This window comes from Nicotiana tabacum, chromosome 23 (assembly GCF_000715075.1).
Source record: "Nicotiana tabacum cultivar K326 chromosome 23, ASM71507v2, whole genome shotgun sequence".
Lineage (NCBI taxonomy): Eukaryota > Viridiplantae > Streptophyta > Magnoliopsida > Solanales > Solanaceae > Nicotiana > Nicotiana tabacum.
Genome location: NC_134102.1, coordinates 58,712,172 through 58,731,304, shown reverse-complemented (window position 1 = coordinate 58,731,304; position 19,133 = coordinate 58,712,172). Strand labels below are relative to the sequence as shown.

The following is a 19,133-nucleotide window of genomic DNA, read 5'->3' as shown; positions in this document are numbered from 1 at the left end:
TCCTTCCTGAAGGGGGGTGACAGGTAAGATAGCAGAAAGGGAGTAAACCGTATAAACACTACGTTTACAATTATATTAATTAAATTATTTAATCATATATTAAAGTTAAAATATGCATGAATTAACTGTGATTCATGCATACATGATAGACCTCATCCTTTCTGCCTTTCACAAGATAAGCTTAAGGTTCCATCCAGTGGCGGATCCAGGATTTTAAGGTCGTGGGTGCTCACTTCCTTTAATATAAAGTTGTTATCGACTCATAGTATTAGTGCATAACTATTCGAATGCAAGAGCAAAAAGAGTTAATGTGAAAACTACTAATAGTATTATCATTACCAAAAAATACTTTGTCACAAGTCATAATGAACTACTAATAGTATTATCATTACCAAAAAGGACTTATAGTCACAATTCACAACTGTGATCGACGACTTTTCATATGCTGAAAACGATGAATAATGGCATCATTGTTCACAGTTGAGAATATCTTATGCTCTACATAGCACACTAAACAACTATTTAAAAATTCATCACCTATGTTATTGCGAAACTCATGTTTTATGTAGTTCATGGATGAGAAAGCTCGTTCCACAGAAGCAGTAGCAACAGTAAGAATGAGAGTCAACTTGATAAGTAAATACACAAGTGGCCAAGTTTGATGCAGATCTGACTTAACCAACACTTTAGAAATGTCACCAATTCCCTTCATGTTGAAGAACCTCTTGTCACGACTATGAGCATAAACTATAAAACTGTCAAGTTGGCAACTAAGATCCCGGAGCTTGTTGCTGTCAAACTCATTCAGATAATATTCAGCCAATTTCATTATCCTGTTCTTATCAAAATTACCAAATGAATTAAGTGGATTTAAACTAGCCATACTGAGAAGTAAGTCGGTACTCACATCATCGAAATGACTGTTAAGCTCTTGAAGATGCAAATCAATAACATCATTAAATATCTCAAAATGCAAATGATGAGAGTATGTAACATCAAGAGCTCTACGCTTTGACTTCCCAGGAAAATAGCGAGCGTCCATCTTCGGGATCAGTATCTCATGTTTATCACAGAAGGAAGAGACATCAACCATTAATGATTCAAATTCACTATTCCTCGTCGTTTGTAATCTTTGCTTCGTATGAGTGAGGAGTCCCATAGAATTGACAATATCTTGATCCATCCTTTGTAATGAGGAGCTCAAATCATTTGTCATCATTAGAACTTTTCACATCAAGTGCAACATAAAAACAAATTCAAATTCCTTAATCTTAGTCATAAGACTTTCAGCAACAAGTCTATCAGCATAATTTGGACCCTCACAAGCAATAAATTCAAGAACATGAATAATTGATGAAAACAGGACAATGAGGTTATCTAACATTCTATAATGAAAACCCCAACGAGTATCACCTGGTCGTTGAAGCCCACGTTCTTGATTTAATCCTCGCCCAGTATACACTTCACCTGATATGAGCAACTCCTCTAATTTTTCAGCTTGATATTGTCGAAGCAAATCCCTGCGCTTAAAAGATGCTCCAACAATATTTAACACATTAGTAACTATACAGAAAAAGTCATTCACATCTGAATGCTTCACTACAAGAGCCACAAGTGTTAATTGCAATTGGTGGGCAAAATAATGAATGCAATGAGCCGATGGAGTTTCATTCATAATCAAAGTCTTAAGACCACGTAGCTCTCCTTGCATGTTACTAGCTCCATCATAATCTTTCCTACGTATTTGGGATGAACTTAATGAGTGATACAAAAGAAAAGAGTCGATTTTCTTCTTCAATGATTGAGCAGATGTATCATTAACATGAATAATACCAACAAATCTCTCAATTACTTCACCTTCTTTGTTAACATATCTCAAAACAAATGTCATTTGTTCCTTGTGTGATATATCCTTTGATTCATCAACTAGTATCCCGAAAAAATTTCCATCTAAGTCTTCAATGATAACTTTGATTGTTTCTTTGGCACAAGCATTAATAATATCTTTTTGAATCATTGGGGAACACATCATTTTATTTTTTGGAGTATTTTCTAATATAATGCGTCCAATATCCCTATCAATATCTCTATATCATTGCAAGAGTTCAAGAAAGATACCTCTATTTGTAGAAGATTAACTCTCATCGTGCCCACGAAATGGCAATCCTAGTCTCAAAAAAAATCTTGCCACATCGATTGAAGCACTCAAGCGACATCGAGACTCGTTTTTTCCTTTCTCGGATTACTTTTAAAAAAAAAACGCAAATTGATTGTGATTGATTCATTAAATCAATCATCCTATTGAAACACTTGTTGTGGATGTTATTTACCTCGAGCTTTAAATCTTTTCATAGCCTTGTTCCAACCTTTAAAGCCATTTTTTGTAAAAGCATCCCCCATATTTCCATGACTTTCATGTTCATTTTTAAACAAAGAATAACACAAATAATATGCAGCATCTTTTGATATGTTGTACTCCAACCACTTTGAATGTTGACCCTTAAATTAACCAAGATAAAACTGACGCATTGTCTTCTCAAACTTAGTTTTAGGAAAATCATGACTCGCAGGCTGGCAAGGTCCCATTTAAATATAATATCTTCTAACTTCATCTCGTATATTAGGGCTATATTCTGCAATGGACTTCCTATCTCCCTGGTCAATATCAAGAGATCCTAAATTATGATCTGAAAGAGATATATCCCTTTGAATTTCCGAAATTATGGATGAAGCAACAGATGGATGAGTAGAATTAGAACTTGGTTGCCCAACTTTTGATCTTGTGACAAACTTATCCATCTCGACACAAAAGGTTGATGAAAAATTCCTACAAACAAGATTTAATTTTATTTAATTTCACCTGAAATTTACTGCACATAAGTTAATTAATTTCTATTGGGGAAACAATGCCCTTCAATCGACAACACAAACAATACGGCAATAACGATATAACTATTTTATCTTTCGAAAGACGAGATGAAAACTTACAAATTTTTGAAGCAATGACGATCACAATTTCTTCAATCGCACAACCCACCAATATTAATAACCTGCATATATTCTCAAAATTAAGTTTTGGAATCAAATAAGTTGGTAACAAAGACAATATTTTTCATTGAATATGCTTTCAAAGAAAAAACAATAAGCATGAAAAAAATTCAAAATCCTTCTACAAAATATTTTTAATCTCTTACTTTAATAAAAATACCAAATCTTATTATCTTGTGATATGTTCTGATTTTGATATTTTTGTGAATGACAGGATAGTTTGCTAATTGTTCCGTCTTAGTTTTTCTCTGCTCTGCGTTTCCAGTGAGAAAAGTCAAGAAGGGTTTAGTTTTTAAAATTTTCTGGAAGATGTCCTTTTTTATTCCTAAATCTAATTAATATACCTAAAGGTGAAAGGAAGAAGGAAAAGGAGAAAACAAAAATCAGAAAAGGAAAATTTAGTTGAAAAACGGAGAAAGGTTAAAAAGTCGGTTGCAGCCTTCACACTAAAACCTAAAGGGTATAGGAAAAGTAAAACTTTTCACAAAAGACAAAAAGCTGACCATTAAAAATATAGAGGTCATTTTGGTGTGGAATACTCGAACCTTGGTCTTTGTCTTTAGTTCAGCTTTAAGCTCCACATCACCCACTAGTCATTTTGTTTCCTGGGTGCTCGCTAAAATATTATATCCGCTTTCTTGTATTTTTATTATAGCTATACAAAATTTACGTCAAGGTTAATGGGTGCTTGAACACCTAAAACTAGCATGTTCATCCGCACCCGCATATATCTACCTAACAGATCATGTCGTAGCGCTTCACTATTTCTTTTCTTCTTTTCCTATAAATTCCTATACATTATTACTATTACTTTACTTTTACTTTTACTACTTTCCTACTATTAATAAGAGGGAGTTTGAGGAGCTTAGGGTTGTCCTGGTTGCTGACCAAAAGGACATCTTTGATATTTTATTTAATTTATTCTTAGTTCATGCTTAAATTGGCGTTGTACATTATTAAGTAGGAGTTGGACCCTTATAGTTGAATTGACATAAATACCCAAGGCCACGGTCACTTGAAGCCGTTTTTCGTAAAGCGTGTAGGGCCTATCCTACAACTTTTGCCCCTGTTCTTCTGATTATTCTATTATGTTTCTTAGCACGTTTTTGTAAATAAGATGAAGTTTAAGGAATTTTACATGCCCATATGTGATGTCATGCAACATACAAATAATTTCTTTAGAAAAAATGTGTAAGGGCTTATTTAACTGACATATGTATGTGGGCCATCATATTTGCTCCAACTCTGCATAGGAATCAGAATAGGTCCATATTCCAGTTACTAATCATATTATCTCAAATTTCCTGATTAAACATAATATACTCTACTAAAACTAAACAGGAGACTTTAAGTAATACATAACGATTAGGAGTAACTTAAATGAAATACTTGGATACATTATTATATCTATTGTATGGGTTAAAAATAGGTTAACTTCTAATTAACTTTACTCATGATTTTTTAATTAAGAAATCGTCTAAAGTAAATTAAAATTTGCTGACATACAAACAATTTTTGATTTATAAAAGTACCATTGGTAAAAAAACATGTCGACTCCATTTTAAAAAAATTTAAGAAAACTTTCTAAACTGCTTCTTAAATTAAATTGGCTAACATATAGTAACAATTTTCAAGAAAATAGAAACATAACAAATTTATAAGAAAGTGCCTGTAGAACTATCTTTTGATTTTTAAAATATTAAGAAAACTTTCTAAATTTCCAGGAGTACTTCTTATAGTGAAAAAAAATATTAACAAATAATTTTTTTACACTTAGCAGAGTCATGAAAATAACTAGTTTATTGGAGAGGCTGTTTTTTTAAATGCAGCAATTGCTAGCACATATTGCAGAAGTAAAAATAGTTTGGAATCAAGTAATCAGGGATATTTTATGAGCTTGTGGCTTATTGGCCTGAAATTTTCATACAAAAGTTGCTATATTTAATAGTGAAACATCTTATCCAAAAATCTCACTCACATAATTACCTGTGTCAATACTAATCATAACCAAAATGGATAAGTTTGCCAAAATGAAAATAAGACATATGAAAAAAGTTTAATTACAAGGTACAACCACATAATTTTTAATTCTGTACTCCGGTGATGATTTGAATCATTACTTTAACGTTATGACTACTCTTGTGTTGTGACTTGAATATGCATCAAAACTTTCATTTTTAGAACAACAATATGGAAAATTCACCACTAAAGCCCCAACTTTTTTTAACATCATCTAACCCTATGAAGATGGTAGCAATCAATTTTGTCGTTGCATACTTCTGTCCAGTTCGACTAAAGCTAATACCTTTCTCAACCAGTAATTTTAATTTGTACTCAAATTTCACCATTATTCGTTATTTAGTAGTGTAAATGAGTATCTTGCAGTCATACAGATTCAATATTGCAGTATAGGAACATACACATACTTCAGGCAAATGAGCAAACACCTTACGCCCCTCTCTTTAAACTAAACAAATAACAAATAAATCTTGGTAAAAAACCTATCCCTTTGCACGCATGACCTGTTTTCCAGATTCCACAATCAATAGCAATTTTTTGTGGACAAACACAAAAAATAGTGGACCAACAATTTATCCAATTGAAACATTTTCTACCTAGCAGAGATTCCGAAAATCAGAAAAATAAGAAAGCAAAACTTACCTTATAACTATACAACGAAGCATATAAATTGAGCAACAAGAGAGAAGACTGGAAGCAACAAAGAAAACTAGAAGAGGAGTTGAACAATTATGCGAATCTGGAGGAACACGAGTGCCCCGTTTTTCAGAGTCCACAATCAATCGTAATTTTTTGCGAACAAACACAGAAAATAGTGGATCAATAATTTATCCAATTTAAACAATTTTTACGCAACAGTGATTCCGAAAATTAAAAAATTAAGAAAGCAAAACTCACCTTATAACTATACAACCAAGCACATAAATTGAGTAGGAAGAGAGAAGATCGGAAGGGACAAAGAAAACTGAAAGAGGAGTTGAGCAATTATGAGAATCTAGAGGAAGAAGTTAAAAAGGAAAGTGAAATACATAAAATTTGCAATTAAAATTTGCATTACTATCATACTATTGATATATAAACGATATAAGCGACTTTGTAGATTAATGCAATACTACTCATATGATTAAAAAAAGTTTAGCCTTATTGTGTTGGAGCTCAGCACGAGCATTACACTAGTACTATATATATATATATATATATATAAAAGTGAGAAACTACAGTAAGCGTAGATTGTATGGTAAACTTGGATTTCTCTCATTGGTGACTAAATTGTGCCCCCTCCTCTCATAGACACGTGTTCTTTAGAAAGTTCATCTTCACCCTTTTCAATATCAAACCCCAGTTTCCAACTTCTTTTCTCTGCGGCTGCTTCTTTTCTCGCTCTTTTTAAATGTTGCTTCTCGAATATCGTCAGGTGGTTCTCTGAATTTCACTAATTTCCTCGCCTTTTAGGACTTAGAGAGTGAATCTAATGTATTTATTTTTTTGGAGCCTTGGAGGTCTATTTTGGTGGTTCAACTCTTGCACGTCTTGGCCATCTCTGTTACCATTAATTGAGCAATTATATTCTCAGATCTTGGCAATGATATTCATATTGCACGGGCTACACAAAAATTGTGAATTTAAAATGAATCAGTTTGGGTAAGTTTTTCTTCATTTTGTCTGTTAGTGCTAAAGGAATTTTGGTGGATATCTCTTTCTTTTCTGTTCTCGAATAGCTATTTGTTGGATTTTGTACATAGACATCGTAATTGTATCTGATTTGCACATGCATGTTTGACGATTTATTTTTATATTGTATAGTCTCTGACTTCTGAATCCGCTTTTGAGATTTGCGATATCCATAAAATGCCTGATAAAATCTTCTTAATTAGGAAAACTTTGCCTAATTCTAAATTGCTGTATTCTGATTTTAATGGATCTATTCAAAATAGTGAAAAACATGTCTTATTAGACAGTAATAATGAAATTCTGTATCTTTCTACGTGTATATATATGTTATCTTTATTCGATGCTTTTGATGAGTTTGTAACTTTAACAGTTAGTAGGTGATATGATTTTTTCTTTCATGTGCTGGAATTAGACTTTTTTGAGTTTAGAGTTTAAAGATCACGATTTTAGAATTCAGGTTCAAGGTTATGATTGTTTTCTTTATCGATACCTATTATATTTCGTTGTTGCCTATTTTGTCTTATATGAGATTCATACAGATGATCCTCGATCACTATTATAGCACCGCGCGTGCACATTCATTCACCCAACATCATGTGCACATTTATTCACCTAAGGTGTTTGATGGCAAGATTCCGTAGACTTCCTGTAACATACTCATCTATCATAGCTGAACAATAACATTTGCCTTATCACCCAAAAAGAAAATCATAGTTGAACAATAAGCTTGCTTCCTTTTTGTACTTCTGTTACTCAGTCTTCTTATTCTTACCCTGTTTCATACATTGTTTTTGTTGGCTAATGTGTTTACCCGAAAAATGGATAGAGTTGAATTTATACGTAGTTCCAAGGATATGTGGCGTAACTTAATATAAATTGCAAGGATAAATAGAAATATAAATATGGATTGCAAAGAATGCGAAATAGATAAGGTTGTAAGGAAAAACGAATCTTAGGATTCAACAAGTAGAATCAATTTTAGAAACCTGAAAGAACGATTCTTTATTGTGGGGGAATATAGCGTTTTTATTACAATGTATGCCTGAAAAAACTTGCCATTTCATAAATGATAACCCTGCCCTTTATAATAGAGAGACCTTGCTCTAAGCATAATAAAACAATACTCAGTGGGAGACCCATGATAAATCAGCTTTTCCATAATTTTTGCCAAGATTCTTGCTAATGGGATTGCAATGGCTTTTGTCTGTGAGCTCGATCTTGCCTCGAGCCCTCGATCTTGGTTTGAGTTCGATTCTGACTTGAGCTCTCGATCTTGGCTCGAGCTCGATTCTGACTCGAGCTCTCGAATTGATTTGGGGTAAATGTTAGTTGGTCTCTAGATCATAAACATGATAGCTTTACTCTGCGCCATAGTTCGATTTGGATTCGAGCTCGAAAACGATGTCTGACTCGACATGGATCGGCCCCTCGGGTTTGAGGCTTGTTTGTTCCATCTTCGGAGTCAGTTCGATCGATCATCGTTCGGAGTCAGTTCGATCGATCGGACGTGCGAAGACCGAATTGTATTTCGACCGTATACAGATAGTCCCCTCGTTTTTCAGGAAGAATGTGGTGATAAACGATATGATTTTTTAATGGCTCGATCGGATTATAACCTGACGTCCCCATCGGGCTCGATCATGACGCATGTGATAGCTGTCCCGTCGGTTTAGTCTTTTAAGGCATTTAATGTATGTCAGACGGTGGTCGGCCACCGCTGATACTGAACCGCCATCGCTTAAGCCTGTAAATAACCCTTCCTCTTACCATTTAACACTTTTACATCTTCAATCTTCCAAATTTCCCAAGTCCCTTTTCGTATTTTCTGATTTACCCGCAAATCTGTGATTTCCCAAAAGCTCCTCTTCAATTCTAACAAATCTTTGTTACTTTCTTCTATTCCTCACCTTTGAATTCGAAAATGGCGAAAACATCACATACCATTCCTCAGAAAGAGAAGGCTTTATCTTTACAGTGTGCCGCCGATGAGACACCGGCAGAACCACGGCCTGAGGAGTGCGTTCCTGGGGCGTGTGTTCTTACTTCTGATTTAAAGGTCGATAAAGGTTCATCGGTCCCTGGCCGGTGTGAGCCGGTATCTAGGTACATGTGTTCGATAACCGAGAAGCACCTCAAACAGCTAAAGAAGGATTGCAATTGGGGTGAAAAAGAAATAATAGTTCCTACTCCTAACGAAGATATCACTTCTTACGTGAAAGGGTTTTTGAATGTGTATATTTACCCTTTCACTTTAGGTCCCCTCGATTCCGTTATTATTGACTTTTGTCGTCAATACCAGGTAACCCTAGGTAAGGTCCATCCTTCTTTGTGGCGAATCGTTATCCTGATCCGATATTTGGTGAGCAAAATCGAGGGGATGCCGTTCACCCTCGACCATCTTATCTGATTGTACCGTCCTTGACTTTTTCGAGGAGGGTTAATAAAACTTCAACGCCGGGCTACCAAGGCTCTGTTCTCGAGCATTGACGAGGACAGGGATCGGGGTTGGATGGGCAGGTTCGTTCGAGTGAGGACTTCGGACCTGATTCCGACTGAAAAGATGCCCTTTCCCGAGGAGTGGAATATGAAACGTAAGTGTGATCCTGCTGTTACTTCTACTTTGTTCTTTCATTTCTTCTCTCATCGACACTCCTCCTTTTGTGATGTAGCGGTTCCCTGGATGCCCGGAGCAGTTCCCGATCTCAAGAACTGGGCACGAGCTCTTGTTTCGACCTCCACAAACGCCGAGCGCTCATGGCGTGATTTGTCACAGGGTCAGTGGGAGGCCAAAAATCTTGGTAAGCCCATTTCTCGTACTCTTTGATAATTCGAACGAGGTGATTTTCAAATATTTTATTAAGATTTTCCCTATGAAGGTTTGGGTAAAGACGCGGTTTTGAGGCCCTTGTCCAACGAGGAAGAAATCTTGGCCTCTGTCCCAAAACCGGTGAAGGGAAATAAAAGGAAAAGAGCCTCCGTTCCCGAAGATCCAAAACCGAAGAAGTGGACGGCTCGTAAGCCGAACAAGAATGCCATTCCTTTGACCGTGGAATCAGTTCTGCGTCTAAGGGATGAAGATGAAGATGATGAAGAAGAAGAAAATGATAGGTCCGCGTTGGTGGCCCGAACGAAGAGAACCACCGATGCCCCATCGGCAGCTGGATCGATGATGCTACATGAGGCTCTGCCTCGAACTGAGGATATACCGGAGAAATATTCGGGTGGAGTCCCCGAATTATCGGAGATCAGAGACGCATCTTATCGGAGCCAACGGATGGAGGATATGACTGAAGGGGCCCTCGAATCCCTTCGAACCGAAGAGAATGATCCAGGTGATTCATTTGGGGCAGCAGCAATCGAAGATTCACCTGCCTTTCCCGCTTTTTCCGCAGGGGTGATTCGGGAAGCCCAAGCTCTAGGGGCCCTCGATCTAGACATGCCTCACGATGGAGAGGATCCCTTTCTTGACCTGTTTACCGGTATCGAGGACGTTGCCGGTACTGATGATGAATCGCATCTTTTTCACGGAGTGCGGCAGGCTTTGAATCAGGTAAGCTTTTAAAATTATTTTGTCGGTACTACCTTTATGTTTACTTTTCGTTAACTTCGTTTTTTGTTTCTTTGTAGGCAGCGGCAGTTCATCGGGAAGCATGTTCTCGGTCCCAAAACGAGCTGCGTCGATACGAGGCCGACCTTCAACGGGTTACTGATGAGAGGAACTCCCTAAGACTTCTCTTAGGTCAGAGAGAAAAGGAAATAAAAGACCTCTGAGCTAAGTTGGCCAAGGATTACCAAGATCAGACCGATTTGTCTGAGCTGGTAATGATACTTTTGAAAGTCTATAGGCTTGATACCGGAATGATGGCTAACTTTTCGGTCTCACAGCTACAGCAAAAAATCGAGATGATCGGGAAGCTTCGTGAGGAGGTCGATGTAATAAAAGCGGAGTCTTTGCAGTGGAAAGAAGATATGGACCTCTTTGCTGTAGAAAAAGAAACTGCTCGAGCCCAGTTATCATCGGCCGAAACCCAACTTCAGAAAATGAAGGAAAAAGGCCTGGTTCAAGCGAGAAGAATAGAGCTTGAGGCTCGGTTGGCCTTTGTACTTGCCAAGGCCGAAACTGATGCCGAAAAGGCAAAGGCCGATGCGGATGCACTCGTGGCAGTCTATCGGGTCAATGCTGAAGCTGCCTAGGTCCAAGCAAGAGAGGCAGCCGAGACCGCCGATACTCGAGCACATCGGGTAGCCGAACTAATTAAGTGCCGATCCCGAAGGGAAACCCTCGAGGAGATCTATGCTGGTGGTTTTGATCTCCCTGAAGAGATAAAAAGGGCCAAGGAGCTCGAAGCTGATGCTGAAGCTCTGGTTTCCGATGACGATGATGATGACGATGGTGATGATGGGAGCAAGAGCAGATCCGAGAACGGGGGGGAGCCCGATAAAGAAGAGACCGCTCCTGAGGATGACCAAGAAGTTTAGTCCTTAGTTTTTACGTTGTAATCAACCATGTAGATAATTTTGTATATTGATAATTCTGCCGACTTGCTTCTGTTTCGTGAAGACTTTATTCACGCCTTTATGAATGTTTTCACAAGGATCTAAACAACTTAATCAAATTTGGACTTCGTAGTCTCTATGATCGATCGAGTATTTTTTTAGACTTGAAGTGATGTAGCCCTTAGGCTTATTACTTGAGTCAATGATTCGAACTCGAAGAAATATAGCCCGTAGGCGTAATAGTCGAGTGAGTGCTTGCTCGAACTCGAAATGAAAGTAGCCTGTAGGCTTATTAGTCGAGTGAATGATTCGAACTCGAATTAATGTAGCCCGTAGGTGTAATGGTCGAGTGAGTGCTTGCTCGAACTCGAAATAAAAGTAGCCCGTAGGCTTAGTCGTCGAGTGAATGATTCGAACTCGAAGTAATGTAGCCCGTAGGCGTAATGGTCGAGTGAGTGCTTGCTCGAAATCAAAATAAAAATAGCCCGTAGGCTTGGTCGTCGAGTGAATAATTCGAACTCAAAGTAATGTAGCCCGTAGGCTTAATGGTCGAGTGTATGTTTGCTCGAACTCGAAATGAAAGCAGCCCGTAGGCTTAGTCGTCGAGTGAATGATTCGAACTTGAAGTAATGTAGCCCGTAGGCGTAATGGTCGAGTGAGTGCTTGCTCGAACTCGAAATAAAAGTAGCCCGTAGGCTTAGTCGTCGAGTGAATGATTCGAACTCGAAGTAATGTAGCCCGTAGGCGTAATGGTCGAGTGAGTGCTTGCTCGAAATCGAAATAAAAGTAGCCCGTAGGCTTAGTCGTCGGGTGAATGATTCGAACTCGAAATAATGTAGCCCGTAGGCGTAATGGTCGAATTTATCTTAATTATATTTGCGTAATAAATCTCCAAATAGAGGAATTTTTCTTGGGTATAAGATGTCGGTAAAGAGGAGAACTTTCTTTGCAAGTCACTACACATGTGTTCATGTTTCGCCCCTGGGTTTGGGCCAATCTACATAAGCATGGTTCGTTTTGACCATTTGGCTCTTACAACTTTTCCTATTGGAACCCTATTGTTGCGAAATAACTTTTTTGCATTTGAACTTGATATATTTGAGGGCCTAATGCCCCCCCAGTATTCGAGGTCGATTGTAAAGAGGCCTCAGATACTGTTGTAAGTGCATCACGATCATTGGTTGCCTCGTTAAAAACCTTGCCGAAAAACTCATTTGGGATAAAACCGGTCTAAGGGAAAAAGAGTGCAACGCGTGCTTTCAGATCTATGGCTTCGTATCGAATGATCCATCTTAGCTCCTGATCGGACTTCTGCAAGGGTCATTTTTGAAATGTAAATGAATATGGAGGGGTCGTACCTTAGCAGTAGTATTGTTTTAGATGTGACACATTCCAATTGCTTGATAGTTGTTTGCCGTTTATAATACCGAGCATGTATGATCCCTTTCCGACGTTCTCGAGAACCTGATATGGTCCTTCCCAGTTCGGTCCTAGTTTTCCTTTGTTTGGATTTCGGGTATTGAGGGTGACTTTCCTTAGCACTAAGTCCCCGGGTTTGAAATAGCAGAGCTTGGTTCTTCGATTATAATATCTTTCAATTCATTGCTTTTGAGCGGCCAATTGGACGAGAGCAGCTTCTCGTTTTTCATCCGATAATTCGAGGCTAGTATTCATAGCCTCGTTATTTGATTCTTCTGTTGTGTATCGAAATCTGGCACTGGGTTCGCCGACTTCGACTTGTATCAATGCTTCGGACCCATATACTAAGGAGAACGGGGTTGCCCCCGTACTGGATTTTGACGTCGTTCGATATGCCCAAAGGACTTCAGGTAGGATTTCTCTCCACATTCCTTTAGCGTCGTTCAGCCTTTTCTTTATGATCTGAATGATGGTTTTGTTCGTTGATTCGACCTGTCCGTTCCCACTGGGGTGATACGGTGTTGATAATATCCTTCTTATTTTGTGATCTTTGAAGAATTTCGTCACTTTGCTGCCCACAAATTATTTCCCATTGTCACATACTATTTCGGCGGGTATCCCGAATCGACATACGATATGATCCCAGATGAAGTCTATAACTTCTCTCTCTCTTACTTTCTCGAACACCTGTGCTTCGACCCATTTAGAGAAATAGTCAGTCATAAATAAAATGAATTTAGCTTTACCTGGTGTCGATGGCAGAGGGCCGACGATATCCATTTCCCATTTCATGAATGGCCATGGGGATAGGACTGAGTGAAGTTGCTCTCCGGGTTGATGGATCATTGGTGCAAACCTTTGACATTTGTCACATTTTCGAACAAATTCCTTCGCATCTTTGCCCATATCGATCCAATAATACCCTGCTCTGATTATTTTTCGGACTAATGGATCGGCACAGGAGTGATTCCCACAAGTGCCCTTGTGCACCTCACATAGGATGTAATCGGTATCTCCTGGACCCAAGCATACTGCTAATGGTCTATCGAATATCCTTCGGTATAGCGTTCCATCTGAAGCCAACGTGAATCGAGCAGCTTTGGTCCGTAGGGTCCTTGAATCTTTAGTGTCCGATGGGAGCTTTCCGCTCTTTAAGTATTCAATGTACTTATTTCTCCAATCCCAGGTTAAGCTTGTAGAATTTATCTCGGCGTGACCATCTTCGACCACGGATCTCGAGAGTTGAACGACAGTCCCCGAGCTCAAGTCACCTTCCTCGACCGACGATCCCAAATTCGCAAGTGCATCCCAAATCCCAAATTCCTACATAATTTCCATGCTTAAATCTGTATAAAACCATGTATTTAACTTACAATAGGTGGGAATAACTTACCTTGACATAGATGATGAAAACCCCCCACTTGAAGCTCTCCAAAAATTGCCCAACCAAGAGAGAATGGAAGAAAATGGGTCAAAACCCCGTTTTAAAGAAACCTCACTGCCCAGCACGAATTCTGCTTCTAAGGTGCGAAGGCCGCTTCTACAACAGCCGCTTCTGCGACTCCAAGTCTCGCACCTGCGAGAAACCAAGCCAAGGTCGCTGGCCGCTTCTGCGGCCCTCATGCGTATCTGCGCCCACGCTTCTGCGGCTCTTCGTGCTCAGGTGCGGTCCCAGCCTTCCCCAGCCAATTCCGCTTCTGCGCTGCCTCTTGGCCGCTTCTGCGGCTCCGCACCTGCGGCCAAAACCTCGCAGGTGCGGTTACACCAGATACCAGCTGCCTCATCATTCCTTTAGTCCAAAAGTTGATCCGTTAAACATCCGAAAAACACCCGAGGCCCTCGGGACCTCAACCAAATTTACCAACACGTCGCAAAATATGACACGAACTTGCTCGAGGCCTCAAATCACATCAAACAATGCCAAAACCATGAATCGCATCCCAATTCAAGCTTAATGAACTTTAGAACATCAAAGTTCTACATTCGATGCCGAAACCTATCAAATTACGTACGATTGACCTCAAATTTTGCACACAAGTCACATTCGACACTACGAACCTTCTCCAACTTCCGAAAATTGGAATCCGACCCCGATATAAAAAAGTCCACTCTCGGTCAAGCTTCTCAAAAACCTTCAAATTTTTAACTTTCACCAAATGACCCGGAAATGACCTACGAACCTCCAAATCCACATCCGGACGCGCTCTCAATACTAAAATCACCATACGGAGCTATTCCCAGACTCGGAATCCCAAACGGACATCAATAACATTGAAATGCACTTCAACCCAAATTTATGAAATTCTTCCAAAACGCCAACATTCCACAATAGGCGCCGAAACGTTCCCGGGTCATCCGAAACCTGATCCGGACATACGCCCAAGTCCAAAATCATCATACGAACCTGTTGGAACCTTCCAATTCTGATTTCGAGGTCGTTTACTCAAAAATCAAACCTTAGTCAATTCTTCCAACTTAAAGCTTCCGAAATTAAAATTTTCTTCCCAAACTAACTCCGAACTTCCCAAAATTCAATTTCGACCATACGTGTAAGTCATAATACCTGAAGTGAAACTACCCAAGGCCTCAAACCACTAAACGACGCGCTAGAGCTCAAAAATGACCGGTCGGATCATTATAGTATGAATAAGGCCGGTGATAAAGGACCCCCTTGTTTAACTCCTCTTGTTGAGTGAAAGAAACCTAAAGCTTAGCCATTGATCAACACTGAGTACCAGTTATTAGCAATAAGATTCCACACCATGTTGATGAAACATTAAGCAAATCCCATTCTCCTCAACATATGTATTATATACTTCCAAAACACCCTATCATATGCCTTTGCCGTATCAAGTTTGATAACTACATTGGCAGGTTTACCCCTTAATCTTATGTCAGTGACAATCTCTTGTGTTAACAAGATGTTCTCAAAGATACGTCTCTCCTTAACAAATCCTGATTGATTTGATGATATCAAAGAAGGTAGAATCTTTTCCAACCTATCATGAACCACTCTAGAAATCACCTTGTTTATAAAGTTGCTCAAAATTATTGGTCTGAGATAAGAGAATGTCTGGACCATGGGGTTTTTTGGCAGCAACACAAGGTTCGTGTGTGTTATAGATTTTGGCAAAGATCTTCCTCCATAGAATAGTTTCAGCATGTTGTGTATATCTTCCCCTACTATGTCCCAACATTCTTGAAAGAAAATGCCAGTGAAGCCATCATGACCACTTGCACTCTCACCACTCAGTGCAAAAACAACTCCCTTTACCTCTTCTCTTGTAGGAGTTCTACAAAGCTCTAAGTTCTGCTCAATAGACACCATGGTAGGAACATTGTTTAGAAGTTCAAAGCTTGTAGGATCAAATTCTTGTGTGAACTGCTTCTGGAAAAATTCAACTGCAATCTCAGCCATAAGATCTTGTGAATCAATCCATACACCATCACTATTTTGAATTCTCTTCAATTGTAGCCTCTACCTTTTACCATTGACATGGTTATGAAAAAATCTAGTATTTCTGTCCCCTTCTGCAAACCATGACATACGTGCTTTTTTGTTTCCAATACTTCTCTTCAATGCTCAAATACTTCTTTAGCTCAGCTTGAGCCTTTTGAAGTACTATTCTATTCTCCATAGTTGGCTCTTCCTTAATCATCATTTCCTTCACTCTAACCACATTTTTCCTGATAGCCAATTGCTTGAAGATATCTCATAAGTTACCTTGCTCCATTTAGAAAGTGCAATTTTAACCCTCTGTTGCTTCTACTTGAATATAAGGAAAAGATCTCCAATGAAGTCAGCCATCCAATTCAGCCTAACTACCTCCTTAAAAGTTTCATGTTTAGTCCAAAAATTCAAAAACTTGAATGGTTTGACAAATTGCAAAGCCTGATCTCCCCAACTCATCAGAAGTAGAGCATGATCTGAGCTTGTTCTAATGATATGCTCCACTTCTATATTAGGGAACAAAGACTAGAAAGGCAAATTAACAAAAATTCTGTCCAATCGTTTGAAAATACATTCAGCATTTGGCCTCCCATTCCACCAAGTGAAGAGGCAACCTTTATATCCAAGATCAAACAATCCACATGAGTTAACACAAAAAGCAAAATCTTTATATTCTGGGGGGTAGACTGGTAGTCCTTCTATCTTCTCCTCTTCACTAAGAACCATATTAAAATCTTCTCCAACCACCCAACGAAGCTCCATGTCACTAGCAAGATAATACAGATTGTCCCACAATTCTAATCTTTCCAGTGATGAGCATTTTGCATATACAAAACTCATCATAATGTGCTTACCAATATCCTGATGGTACACCTTGATAGTCAGATGCTGCTCAGTATCTATCAACAAATCCCATTCCACCACAATATCAAAGAATAACCATATTTTTCCATTGACATTTGATATTGTAGCTTCCATACCTAGCCTCCTCCTGTAGTTCTGAATATACCTGGGCTTTTGAAAAGGTTCCATAAGAGCTACAATGAAAAAAGCATGTTCCCTTTGCATGTTGACGACTCTCTGAAAAGCCTGTTGAGTCTTAACAGATCGTATATTCCATATTAATGTTTTGATCATCATTTATTCATTGAGGCTGCCCTCTTGGGCAAGATTCTTGTAGGTGGTAGTGGTTCCTTATTTTGTGTTTGCTCCTTCCCTTTCTTTCCCCTTCTAGCAGAAACTCTAGGTAAAAAATCTTCTCCCCTAACTACAACGTTAAAGTTCCCAGTAGTTGACTCATCATCACCTTCATCTTCTAATTGTTGTTGCTTTACTAGTGCATTGTGAATGTCCACATACAGAACATTGTGTGTGATAATATCATTTAACACCTGATTGGGAGATTTCAATGGCACATTGATCTGAATTTGCATTGGAGATCCAGTGCCTGAAGCACATGCCATAGGTAGTGTCTCAATTACACATGAGTTCCTAGGGACTATAACTTTCTCAATTTCATCATGTGCCCTCATTGTTGCCTCCTTTAACATTTCAGAGTTCTTCTCCATGACCCCCAAATTCTCCTGCATCACTCTAAATTGAAGTTCATATACAGAACCAAGGTTAGGGTTTACTATAGCTGGAAGTATTGGAATTACTGTTCCATTAAGATTAGATGGATTCCCATCGGCTGTCTCATGTTCTGACCTCACTGAATCATGTAGCACCTTAGTATGAATTTCCCCAACCTACACACCACCTGAAACTTCCATCGGATCATCTTTAACAATAGCCAAAACCTCAACAACATCACTAGGGTTTACTGTTGCATTGGCCTTCCTCTTAGCCGAAGCTTCCACAACTGAATTTCCAGTAGTTCTAGCTTCTTTAGATGAACCTTTATCAACTCTAGCTGGTGGAATTGGTTGCTGCTTGTTTGAGCTCAAGCTACCATTAACCCTAGTTTGTAGAACCCTAGGGTTTACTGTAGCACTAGTGTTACTTGTGTTTGTTATTTTTTCCAGTTGTCCTTATTTTCTTTGCCTCCTGTAGTAATTTTTGTGTGTATTTGTGCCTCTATATTATCAACTTCATCACTCCACAAAGATTTCCCAGAATTAACTTCAATATTTGTATCCTTCTGCCCAGGATCCTTATAAGTTTGAGAAGGAATCGCATGACAAGAGTGGTCAACTGTGACATTGGGCTCCCTAAGTTCTTCCTTGCTCGTACCAAATTGCCTATGCACCCAATCTATAGTAGACTCCTTTCTAGCAGCCTCCTCAATCCCTGTAGGAGTAGGATTAGGAGACATTGCCTTAGCCGCATTTTGAACCCCATTCTTTCCTGGACTAGTTATCCCAATTGGTTAACTTTGACTTTAGGGAAATATGACTTTTATGGTCTACCTGCTACGTGAATTCTGTGTGGTGACGACGTATATGCAAGGTGACAAGTGTATATGCGCTGTCATGGGTTCAATAATGCGGTTGGGCTATTTATCATTATGTCATCATTTATTCCATGTTATATCTAGTTGCATGCTTTGATTGCTATATGTCATTACTTGTTATTGTTGCCTTTACTTGTTAACTGCCATTTATTTGTTACATGTTTCTATTTATTCATTCCTTGATTATTAACCGCTTTACCTGCTATATTCTCTCACCTGTATTAAATGAACGTCAATACTGTTTCGTGCCTTTACTTTCCTTTACCTTACTTGTTGCACTTGATTATGTTATACCCGATTATGTGAGCCCGTGGATATTCTTGCGTTAATGACTTGGCGAGGTTCGTGTTGGCTTACGATATGAGGGTACTTTGTGAATTTGAGTTGTTGGTTGTTCTCTGTTTGTACTCGTAGGTCCTTGGTGATTTAAACACCCCAATTCCTTTTTATGTTAGGATTTTGGAATTTGTTGTATTGAGTTGTTAATGTTATTGAAATGATATTGGGATAGGGTTGCTCACCGCAACATATATTGAAATAAAATTGGGATCAGGTTGCTCGCTTGTAATTACCCTA

At 38.7% G+C, this 19,133-nt stretch overlaps 2 protein-coding genes and 1 long non-coding RNA gene across 4 annotated transcripts in view; 1 reads left to right on the top strand and 2 right to left on the bottom strand.

Moving 5' to 3' along the window:
* Positions 1-415: 415 nt before the first annotated feature.
* Positions 416-1,216, bottom strand: LOC107771824 (uncharacterized). Its single transcript, XM_016591271.2, has one exon. It carries the CDS (start codon positions 1,214-1,216, stop codon positions 416-418), a length of 801 nt encoding a protein of 266 aa, XP_016446757.2.
* A 12-nt stretch (positions 1,217-1,228) lies between these two features.
* On the bottom strand, positions 1,229-2,029 carry LOC107771825 (uncharacterized). The gene has a single exon (XM_016591272.2). It carries the CDS (start codon positions 2,027-2,029, stop codon positions 1,229-1,231), a length of 801 nt encoding a protein of 266 aa, XP_016446758.2.
* Positions 2,030-6,295: 4,266 nt separating this feature from the next.
* The window catches only part of LOC107771819 (uncharacterized), a 34,589-nt gene continuing 21,751 nt past the window's right edge, over positions 6,296-19,133 (top strand). For both annotated transcript variants that reach the window (XR_001644886.2, XR_012706148.1), the window contains exon 1: positions 6,296-6,708. This is a non-coding gene — a long non-coding RNA (uncharacterized LOC107771819). The remainder of the gene's footprint in view (positions 6,709-19,133) is intronic.